At 39.7% G+C, this 12,395-nt stretch overlaps 1 protein-coding gene across 1 annotated transcript; it reads right to left on the reverse strand.

Moving 5' to 3' along the window:
* Nucleotides 1-270: 270 nt before the first annotated feature.
* Nucleotides 271-12,205, reverse strand: NETO2 (neuropilin and tolloid like 2). Its single transcript, XM_063312799.1, has 7 exons — nucleotides 11,896-12,205; nucleotides 10,887-11,135; nucleotides 10,264-10,308; nucleotides 10,043-10,170; nucleotides 8,447-8,675; nucleotides 6,551-6,664; nucleotides 271-874 (listed from the first exon to the last, which is right to left on the reverse strand). The coding sequence occupies exons 1-7, from the start codon at nucleotides 12,008-12,010 to the stop codon at nucleotides 294-296; spliced, it is 1,461 nt and encodes a 486-aa protein (XP_063168869.1). The 5' UTR covers nucleotides 12,011-12,205; the 3' UTR covers nucleotides 271-293.
* Nucleotides 12,206-12,395: the final 190 nt, after the last annotated feature.

The following is a 12,395-nucleotide window of genomic DNA, read 5'->3' on the forward strand; positions in this document are numbered from 1 at the left end:
CAGTAGATCACTGAGGTGTCTGATACGGAGTTTGTTTTGTTTTAATGTCAACTAAATGGAGCCCCATGCAAAAGCTACAGTCATTTCTTCCACCAGATGGGCAATTCCAAAGGGGAGGAGAAAAGATTTATGCAGAGCTTTCCTTCAGGGGAGAAAATGAACAAGCTTTAAAAAAGTATGAATTTTTAAGTCTCCATCAAATTCCATATGGTACATTTTTGTACACAGACATTTTTTTTAATATATGTACAGTACATCTATTTACACACACTGGTTTCACATTTAAAAGGAGATTAAAAATCAATTGATAATGAACCCTGAGCAGCATCTTCGCGACCCCTCACGTAGATTTCACAAGGAATCTCTTCCATCACCCGGTCTTCTATCACCTGCTCTGGGCATTCATGAGCCTGTTTGAATGTGTAACTACTTTTCTTGAAGGTGCTATTAAAGGTCTTCATTGGCTGCGGTGGTGCAAAATCATTGTGGAAAGGAAGTTCCATTGAACCAAGGTTGGTCCTGCTTTGCTTTACAGCTGCAGCTTGAGAGCCACAGTGATGGTCGTGAATGCACCGTGAAGCTGTCGATGAGCGCCTCATTTTCTGGTAATTTTCAAGTTCCTCAGAGAGGTCAGCCAGGTCAGCAGAAATCTCTTTGTCTCTCAGGGAGAAGAGTTCATAATGAGGAGGATCAAAAACCTCCTGGAAGCCTGTTTTGTTGAAAGTGGTTTTACAAGTCATCACCTTTTTACGTGGTTGCTTCACCTGCACCAGAATTGAAATGATGAGGAGAACTAAGACTATCCCTGAAGTAATTCCAATGACTGTTCCATGAGTTTTGGTGATTTGTTCAAATAATCCTGTTTTCTTCTTTTCTAAAGCAAACGAAGGAACAGACAGACAAATGAAAAGGGAAGAACTAGTAGCAATCAGTTTCAGGTTTAAACTATTAGGTATATTGTTAACCTAAGCTTCTTTCAGCATCAGTCTTTAAACAGAAAGTCCACCTAATAGTACATCTTATCAACATACATGCCTTCAAATGTGGAAATTTGAAATATTATATCTTTCGCAGAAAAATATAACGGTCTGTGTAATGAGGGGACATTCTCAACCAGAGGAGCTCTGCTAATAAAATTGGGAGCTGGAAAACAGCATTGCTTCTCACAGAGGCGTATTGCTAAATAAGCCACATTCCCATTTCTATCAGAGTGAGGAATCCCACAGTGTATTATTAGATAATAACCCCCTGTTGGTGCATAGAGATTAAACTCAACTGCATCTACATAGCTGTGCTTCAAACATTCCTTTTTGTCGTACTGTATAGAAGTTGACATGAATACTTTCTTTTTAGCTACTATTCTTAATTCTTATTTTCTATCTTTGGGCTGATATTTCTATCTTTTGCTGGTCAAAGACTAATCACATTTGATTGAGAATGAAGAATCCATAGCCCTCGAAATGCTACTGAAGAACAAGTCAACCATTACTGTCCTTGTTGTTTGGGGCCAATGAACGTGGTACTTCAGCAAAATCAGGGCCCCAGAGTTCCCACGCCTAGTCTATTCAACCACAGTTTGCTCTTTTTTTTTTTTTTGCAAGCAACTGCAGCTTGTACAAGAAATTTGATCCAAGAGCAACTAGATCAGAACACCTAGTTGAACAATCAGTATGTCAATGAACACCACTTAGTTCAATAAATGCATTCCTTTGAAAAGATTCTCAAGAACTAATCGGCCTATGCTACTTCTAAATATATACAAACTCAGTCTAACAGCTCTTTAACTAGGTGTTTGAGGTACAAGCTAATTAGTCCACTAGATAAATTGAAAAGCTTGGCTTAGAAAGACATTCTCTAATTAGATGGCACTAATGGCAACATTTCAGCTGAGTCTCAAACTGGAAGAGAGACCCACATGGCATATTATTTGCCAGAGGAAGTTTTCTTGAAAAGTTTAGAATACCTTTTATTTTTAAGCAATGATTGGCATGCCCTTAATTTCATGCACATTAATCAAATTGGGGCTACAAAATGTAAATAGATGCACTGATTGTCTGTTGCAGTAATTTTCCAAGAAAGGTTAGTGATAAATGGCAGTGACACACTTAAGAGAGAAATAACGCCACACATTGTAGCTTATTGAGTCATGCTAACCCAGTTGAAAGGCTTTTGTAAGGGACACAAATAATGTATGCCCCTCACAGACATGCATTAGACTTGTAAAACTGGCTATTCCTTGTAATCAATTGCTATTTTAAATTTGAAGATGTGATGAACTTGAATAATAAATAGATGACTTTGTTAGTCTGACCTTTCCTTTGAAGTGATGATATAAACATGTAGATGGAAGTAACAACCTGAAGACTTATTTTATCTTTTAAAAATCCTACAATATAAACATTTATTACTCAACAAAAGTCCATGTACCATGGGAAATAATTCTCACTCTTACTGTTCTTTTTCAAAATAAGGGTGATTAATATTCTTTGAGAGCCAGTGTGGTGTAGTGGTTAAAACATCAGGCTAGAAACCGGGAGACCGGGAGTTCTAGTCCCACCTTAGGCACAAAGCCAGCTGGGTAACCTTGGGCCAGTCACTCTATCTCAGCCCTAGGAAGAAGGCAATGGCAAACCACTCCCGGAAAACCTTGCCAAGAAAACTGCAGGGACTTGTCCAGGCAGTCTCTGAGAATCAGATACAACTGAATGATTTTAAAAAAACACTTCTTTACCCAGTGGCATGACTAAATGGATGAACCATTCCCTTTTCAAAAATAACTGAGAAGTTGCCTTCTTCCATTAAGAAAAAGGATGTCTGAACTAAGAGTAGGTTGTATATACAGATGCATCAGAATAGTCATGCTAAGAGTAAGCTTTTGGCTAGGAATGATCAATGCTGGTGATAGCAGTGATAGCTCATTTTAAATAATCTACAGTAGGTCTTTTCAGCAAAGGATCATTACCTTGTCGTGGTGCTGGAGCTTGAGCACCTCAACGATGCCATGAGCTAAACCGTGAAGGGCCACCCAAGACGGGAAGGTCATGACAGAGAGGTCAGACTAAATGCGATCCCTGGGGAAGGTAATGGCAACCCACCCCAGTATTCTTGCCTTGAAAACTAAATGGATCAGTACAACCAGAGATATGTCGGTATACCAATGGAAGATGAGACCCCCAGGTTGGAAGATGGTCGAAATGCTACTGGGGAGAAACAGAGGATGAGTTCAACTAGCCCCAGACGTGATGACACAGCTAGCTCAAAGCCGAAAGGATGGCTAGCGGCCGACGGTGCTGGTGGTGAACAGCGAATCCGATGTTCTAAGGATCAACACACCATTGGAACCTGGAATGTAAGATCTATGAGCCAGGGCAAATTGGATGTGGTTATTGGTGAGATATCAAGATTAAAGATAGACATTTTGGGCATCAGTGAACTGAAATGGGCCACTTCACATCAAATGACCACCAGATCTACTACTGTGGACAAGAGGACCACAGAAGAAATGGAGTAGCCTTCCTAATTAATAGTAAAGTGGCTAAAGCAGTGCTTGGATACAATCCAAAAAACGATAGAATGATCTCAATTCAAATTCAGGGCAAGCCATCTAACATCACAGTGATCCAAATATACGCCCCAACCACAGATGCTGAAGAAGCTGAAGTAGAGCAGTTCTATGAGGATCTGCAGCACCTACTGGACAACATGCCTAAAAGAGATGTTATTTTCATCACAGGAGACTGGAATGCTAAGGTGGGCAGTCAAATGACACCTGGAATTACAGGTAAGCATGGCCTGGGAGAACAAAATGAAGCAGGACATAGGCTGATAGAATTGTGCCAAGACAACTCACTCTGCATAACAAACACTCTCTTCCAACAACCTAAGAGACGGCTTTATACATGGACTTCCCCAGATGGACAACACTGAAATCAGATTGACTACATCCTTTGCACCCAAAGGTGGCAGACATCTATACAGTCGGTAAAAACAAGACCTGGAGCTGACTGTAGTTCCGATCATGAACTTCTTACTGCACAATTTAGGATCAGACTAAAGAGATTAGGGAAGACCCACAGATCAGCTAGATATGAGCTCACTAATATTCCTAAGGAATATGCAGTGGAGGTGAAGAATCGATTTAAGGGACTGGACTTAGTAGATAGGGTCCCGGAAGAACTATGGACAGAAGTTCGCAACATTGTTCAGGAGGCGGCAACAAAATACATCCCAAAGAAAGAGAAAACCAAGAAGGCAAAATGGCTGTCTGCTGAGACACTAGAAGTAGCCCAAGAAAGAAGGAAAGCAAAAGGCAACAGTGATAGGGGGAGATATGCCCAATTAAATGCAAAATTCCAGAGGTTAGCCAGAAGAGATAAGGAATTATTTTTAAACAAGCAATGCGCAGAAGTGGAAGAAGACAATAGAATAGGAAGGACAAGAGACCTCTTCCAGAAAATTAGAAACATCGGAGGTAAATTCCAAGCAAAAATGGGCATGATCAAAAACAAAGATGGCAAGGACCTAACAGAAGAAGAAGAGATCAAGAAAAGGTGGCAAGAATATACAGAAGACCTGTATAGGAAGGATAACAATATTGGGGATAGCTTTGACAGTGTGGTCAGTGAGCTAGAGCCAGACATCTTGAAGAGTGAGGTTGAATGGGCCTTAAGAAGCATTGCTAATAACAAGGCAGCAGGAGACGACGGCATCCCAGCTGAACTGTTCAAAATCTTGCAAGATGATGCTGTCAAGGTAATGCATGCTATATGCCAGCAAATTTGGAAAACACAAGAATGGCCATCAGACTGGAAAAAATCAACTTATATCCCCATACCAAAAAAGGGAAACACTAAAGAATGTTCAAACTATCGAACAGTGGCACTCATTTCACATGCCAGTAAGGTAATGCTCAAGATCCTGAAAGGTAGACTTCAGCAATTCATGGAGCGAGAATTGCCAGATGTACAAGCTGGGTTTAGAAAAGGCAGAGGAACTAGGGACCAAATTGCCAATATCCGCTGGATAATGGAAAAAGCCAGGGAGTTTCAGAAAAACATCTATTTCTGTTTTATTGACTATTCTAAAGCCTTTGACTGTGTGGACCATAACAAATTGTGGCAAGCTCTTAGTGGTATGGGGATACCAAGTCATCTTGTATGCCTCCTGAAGAATCTGTATAACAACCAAGTAGCAACAGTAAGAACAGACCACGGAACAACGGACTGGTTTAAGATTGGGAAAGGAGTACGGCAGGGCTGTATACTCTCACCCTACCTATTCAACTTGTATGCAGAACACATCATGCGACATGCTGGGCTTGAGGAATCCAAGGCTGGAGTTAAAATCGCTGGAAGAAACATTAACAATCTCAGATATGCAGATGATACCACTTTGATGGCTGAAAGCGAAGAGGAACTGAGGAGCCTTATGATGAAGGTGAAAGAAGAAAGTGCAAAAGCTGGCTTGCAGCTAAATCTCAAAAAAACCAAGATTATGGCAACCAGCTTGATTGATAACTGGCAAATAGAGGGAGAAAATGTAGAAGCAGTGAAAGACTTTGTATTTCTAGGTGCGAAGATTACTGCAGATGCTGACTGCAGTCAGGAAATCAGAAGACGCTTAATCCTTGGGAGAAGAGCAATGACCAATCTCGATAAAATAGTCAAGAGCAGAGACATCACACTGACAACAAAGGTCCGCATAGTTAAAGCAATGGTGTTCCCCGTAGTAACATATGGCTGTGAGAGCTGGACCATAAGGAAGGCTGAGAGAAGGAAGATAGATGCTTTGGAACTGTGGTGTTGGAGGAAAATTCTGAGTGCCTTGGACTTCAAGAAGATCAGACCAGTCCATCCTCCAGGAAATAAAGCCAGACTGCTCACTTGAGGGAATGATATTAAAGGCAAAAGTGAAATACTTTGGCCACATCATGAGAAGACAGGACACCCTGGAGAAGATGCTGATGCTAGGGAGAGTGGAGGGCAAAAGGAAGAGGGGCCGACCAAGGGCAAGATGGATGGATGATATTCTAGAGGTGACGGACTCGTCCCTGGGGGAGCTGGGGGTGTTGACGACTGACAGGAAGCTCTGGCGTGGGCTGGTCCATGAAGTCACAAAGAGTCGGAAGCGACTAAACAAATAAACAACAACAGTAGGTCTGCGATGGATCTATTTTTGTTAAGCTATAAAACAAAACAAAAAAAACAAGATAAGGCAACAAAAACAACACAGTGGAGCACAGAAAGTGCATTTATATGGTTTCTATCTCAAAACACAGCTCCAAAGTGAAGAAACAAGTAACAATTGGTATAAAGCTGGCAAAAGCTTCAGCCGCCCAAAACAATAAAAAGGAATGGCTGAATTCTGCTACTCATTTAACTTGTGTTTTGCTTTGTAAAATTTAGACAGGCAAATCTCTTGGGTTCAAAGAAAGAAACTTGGTTTAGTTCAGTGTTTTGGGCTTGGAAACCTGATGGGGATTGTCTTTTGGCTGCTGAGGAGAAAACAGGAGGCTTAGTCACTACTCCTTCAAAGTTTACTCACTACTCACCTTTGCAGTGATTTTCATCCCAAGGGTATGCACAGTTTTGAATGCCATTGCAAACTAAAGAATTATTGATGCACATGTTGCTGTGACAAAAATAAGTACCAGCTAAACAGGGAGCTAAGAGAAATGGGGGGAAAAAAAATAAGGATTACCCAAATTTCAGCTGCTCTGTAAAATATACTTTTTGTACATAAATGACTTCAAAGTTTCATCTAGATTTTAGGTGTAAGTTTTCTGCATGTAACATAATAATATACTTAGAATATTTCTACAGATAATGGCTATTACTGTATATCGTATACCTGCACCTTATTAAAAGTAATATATCGATAGATTTTTTTCCCCAGCAAAATAGAGGACACATGTTTTTTCAGGATTATTATACAGTAAATCACTTTGTGAGAAATTGGTCTTTTGTAACAATCTCGTTCCAAGTTACTTGCTTTATATGATCTGTGTTTTTAATTATGAGGCATCGTCTTTATGGATTGTGAACACAGCAGTAAGATGACTGTCACCAAGTTATCAGAAAACATGTGAATATCATTTCAGATTTAATTATAGTTCTTGTTTCCTGCTCCTGTTCTCTGTCTAATATATAGAGCTTTAATTAAGGATGATGATGACTTCAAAGCCTTAGTATATTAGAGAAGGCTCACATAAGCAGGCTTAGATTAAATGGTCAATCATTTGAGAAAACATTCATTTCTAAAATGCCTGGTAAATAAAAGAAAAACGAACAAGCAAACCCAATTTCCTTCTGTCCCCTGAAAATTATTCAGCCTACAGGTCTGCCCTAAAATAGAGCTACAGAGCTTTCCAAATGCAGAATGTAAAACTTTTCTTCTAAGAAACCACGTAGCATGGCAGATGCGCTGCTATTTTACTTCTTCATTTTATTTATAGAAATATTAAGAGCATCAGGTCTGCCTGGTGTTTTTTCTTGGAGAGGAAGAGACGTCTGGGATCCTGGCTTCCTGATGTGACTTAAATCTCAGGTTTAGGAGCCGAGACCGAAGCAGAACCAGTGCCTGGGGCATAGTCAGATAGCTCTGCTCCAACCTCTTATCTTCCCTGAGCCCCAAGTGGTGATGCTGCCTCCCAAGAAGACTGAATGTTTAAGAAGTCCCATATTGCAGGGATGGGCCCTTTGAAGGAGAGAGTCTCCTTGGGAGTTAGATCCATGATGAACCAGGGAGGCCTAGCTGAACCAGGGAGGGCCAACTGAACCAGGGAGGGCCTAGCTGCTGGAAATGATATAAGGCACTTTCAGAGGCTGAAATCATTACTGGAGACAATGTTAATCTTAGCCTTTCTTGAACCTCAGCCTTTGAAATGTTTGACTGTGAACTGTATTTTGGATGGATCAGCTTTTGTCTAACCACAACTGTTCTTCTAGCCCAGTGTTTCTCAACATTGGCCTCTTGAAGATGTGTAGACTTCAACTCCCAGAATTCCCCAGCCAGCAAGGATGGGATTCTGGGAGTTGAAGTCCATACATCTTCAAGCGGCCAACGTTGAGAAACACTGTTCTAGCCTGACCTCTTTAGAGTCTCATGCAACATTACTTGTCCTTGGACCCAGGGACTGGTCTGAGTCAGTCCTTAGCTTTAGCATCTTTGTCGGACTGCTTTACTGGCTCCTGACTTTGGCAGATTATTCTCTATCTCTTGATTCCTGCAGCTCTGCGGGACAGAATAAATGCATTACAAGCTGTAACTCAGTCCTGTGTAATTTTCAGGGGGAAAGTCTTACACCTCAGATCTCCAAGCTCAGTTCAGTTTGCAAGAAAAATGTATGCCAGGAAGCTGGGGTGGCTGGGTGGGTTGGGGGAAAGTTCCAGGAAGTCTTACACAATTGTGCCATCTTTTTCAACAGCATGCTTCAGTATATACTTACGATCTACAAATGAGGTGAAGAGCATTCGAAACCTGCTTAGCCTGCTCCCTTCATCTGCCCACATGCGTATCACCCCGGTTCCTGTTTGTAGCATCACGTCATTAGCCACCGTGCTGCAAAACTTTGCTTTCAAATTTTCAATGGAACTGCTTCCATCATACACGGCCACAAAGTTTCTCTTGCATTCGTTTGAATGTTCCATTTGATAGTCTAGAAATCTCAAGTAAATCTATTTGATATTAAAAGAAAACAGTTTAAAAGAAGGGAAGTAATAATTAAACTGCAAAAAAGCCCAGGAGGAAAACATTGCTTTTCATTAGGAAAAAAAATAAACATAGAAGCATCACGAATTTCATTCAGATACAAGAAGTAGATGCACAGCTTGTGTGTGGGTGGGTTTGGGTATAGAACTTGCCATTTCTAATCACTGCATTCTCTCATGCATAAAGATATAATAATCACATCGTCTAATACAAGTCCCCACTTAAATAGATTTTATACTTTTCTAGGGCAAAGAAAAAAAATCCATTTCATTAGAAGAGAAAATGGAGCTTTCCTTGAAGAACAGAAACAAATCCTTGCATCTTTCTCTCTTCTTGATTAAACTGCAAAGCAATTTATTTCCCTCCCTCTGGAAATTAAATCTGCATTGCCAAGGTGCTATAATTGAAATAGCAAAGACACATTATGTAACTCTCTATTTGTTAAGTAGAATTCCTTAATGTCCTAAATGTTCTCTCTTCCCTAACTTCCAAAATTAAAGGGAATACTCGTTAAAGTAGAAAGAAGAACTTTGTGAGCAGAAAGAATACAAGCTAAGACCAACATTTTGTAAGTTTCTAAAAGGACGCAAACTTTTATTCATGCATGTAGAAAAATTTCCTCCGCCTGCAAGTTGTCATTATGTCTAATTAATATAATTCTGTCTTGTCAGAGGTATACATTATTTTATCAGTTTTATCAGATAGAACATATATCAACAATTTCTTCACAAACAGATGTTTATACCTTGGACTACAGTTAAAAATAAAGAATATCATCACAGCACCATATTTTAAAGCACCTAAATCAGCCTTTCTCAACCTTTTGACCTTGGAGGAACCCCTGAAATATCGTTCAGGCCTCGGGGAACCCCTGCACATTCAGGCTCAAAGATAGTCCAGAAGTTACAAAATTATAAGGTTTGTTTCACGTGTAGACCTGTATCTATGCATGAACAGTGTCCTTAAACTAAAAATAAAGAATGAAACTTACCTCTTTAATGTGAAGCTGCCCGAATTTGAAATTTTTCATAAATCGTGATCTCCCAGGGAATCCCTAGTGACCTCTGGTAGAAGCCTAAGGTTCTACAGAACCCTGGTTGAGAAACCCTGACCTAAATGCTGAAGAATTGCCACAAAAAAATAATACTGCTACTGTAATTTGGTCTGGAAGCAGCCTATGAAATGAATTCTGAATTGTTGTTTTTTTGTAACCAGCAATGCAATAATTAATTCCAGTGAATGAGACACAACTTGCAATTATTACTAACCACCAGCTGTTCTCAGTTACTAATGAGGAAGAGCCCATTACACTCCAACTCTTAAGTGGACCCACCTTGGCATTTGGAGTAGCCTTAATTGTCCATATGCAATCAACTGCTTGTCCAGGTTTTGTTCTCTCTCCTTGTTCTACCTGGCTGGAACGCACTATGCCATCAGCTCCAGAGAGTTCAAATTGGCAGTCTAGAGCAGGAGAGACACAATATGTTGTCAAATCAAAGATAAAAGTGATTTAAAGCGTAATGAGCAAAAGAGGTTAGTGCTGTCATACTATACCTGGGATGGGATTTAAAATACCTCCTCGGTGTGTGAAATCAGGATCTGTAATGGAGAAGGAGGAGGGGGAAAAAAAAGGATGTTATTCTCTCTCTGAAGTTTCATTAGAAAGGAAGATAATCTAGGTGCCAGAAAAATGCAATACACTAGGATGCTGGACTGAGAAATGACACGTGTCTTATCCCCAATAACACTTATCCTTGGAAGAACTCGCCAATGAGGCCGCTGACATGTGCTTCATAAAACTTTAATCTTATTTGTACAGGGTGAGGTACAAATGGTGGTGTACAATTAAGTGGTGCATCTTTCCCACTCAAAATTAATATGTTTCCTGAATAAACCTGGTTAAGTTCAGAATCATGGTTTGAGGTTCCTGCATATAATATGAGAAGCCTAATTATCATGCTTGCCTCTGCAACATCAAGAGCAATACAATATTAACAGATAAATGTTGCTCTAGAATCTACTATATGCAGCTCTCAGCAAAACAAGTATAAAATAACAGTGAGCAAAATAAATAGGATAAATTATGTTTTGGCAGGTATAACAAGAAACCCAATGCTATTTTAGCAGAATCGCTACAACACCAAGTAAGAAAAATGGAACAGTAAAACAATTTTTACCTGGTATAAATGAATACTTTGCTTTAAATCCTCGTCCTTCCAGTTCTTCATCTGAAGTAAACTTTATCCACATAAATCTCCCTGTTGACCTAACCAGGGTCGGGCTTTTTAGACCACAATAGCGATCAATGAGTGGGGAGAACCCGAAGGGTCCATCTCGAACCTCCAGGTGATCAAATCGACATTCAAATGAAGGCTCAATGTAGAACGGTTCATCAAATGTCAACTCTATTCTTTGCCGTGGGGCAGCTGTAGCAAAGCAAGAACAATCCAGATCAATGTAACTCCCAACATCAGTGAATGAAAGCAATTTCCAGAAAGATATATTAACAGGTCTATCATTAACCCACCACTGCAACCAACATCTGAATGTAAACATAAATCTCCAGCAGTGCAATTCCATACAATGTATTTGCTGACATACAGGTTCCCTTGAGTTTAGTTGGACTGACTTCTACTCAGATCAGCAAGTGCAGCTTAAATATTCTATAGAGATGAACTCTATAGAGGCATTAGAGATGTGTACCATAAATTAGGTACCATGATGCTGGGTGGAATCACGAAGTTAAAGAATTTGTCCCAATATACTTAAATACTTGTCCTCGGTTTAAGAACGAGTTCCGTTCCCGAGTCTGTCCTTAAGTTGAATTTGTATGTAAGTTGAAACAGTTATTTAGTATCAGTTAGTCAAATGTTTGTCTTAGTATATAGTATATATTTTACCTTTCTATGCATATAAAACACTTAAGAAACACTTCCAAATACACTACATCTTAAACATAATAATATGCAAAGTAGTATTGGGTATTTAACCCAAAACATTATACTTAACTCGAATTTTTAATATAATAGTCTTTATGGCAGTCCGTTCTTAACCAGGAGTCAACTGTAAACTGGGATGTTCTTAAACCAGGGACCTGCTGTACTTAGTTATTCCACATGTGTTTATATGTGAATTATTCATACTTCCAGTGATGGGACATTAAAAAAAATGTAGATATGTCCATACCTTCTAAAATATAGACACATTCCTGGTTGGGTGGGTAGAAGTTAGGAAAGTTTGATGAAGCAAAATGACCTCCATTGCTTGTTCGTACCCAGTCACTACACTGAGTAGATGCCATGCGGTTACTTCCAATATTCGGCCCAACTTTTTGAAGAAAATACAAAAACACAATTCATTGTCATTCTAGCAAATCTCAACAAACATCAAACCAAGGAGGCGGCCTGTTGATGCAGATCCCATTCCCATAAAATCATTTTTCCCCAGTTGTGAATAAACAATCTGTTCATAGTCCACAAGCAGGTGGCAGCATCTAGCTGACTTTGACCTCAGAAAACTAAATAAGGACAGATCTGAATAGTACATGAAAAGGAGACCACTAAGAAATACCAAGATTGTAGGATAGACTGGAAGCAGGGAGAACATCCTGAAAGACTGAAAAGACATCAGGAGTTTGACTAAAGTGATTCTGTACCTTTGATCTCTCAATAATGGAAAAACTTGCT

Source organism: Candoia aspera, chromosome 11 (assembly GCF_035149785.1).
Source record: "Candoia aspera isolate rCanAsp1 chromosome 11, rCanAsp1.hap2, whole genome shotgun sequence".
Taxonomy (NCBI): domain Eukaryota; kingdom Metazoa; phylum Chordata; class Lepidosauria; order Squamata; family Boidae; genus Candoia; species Candoia aspera.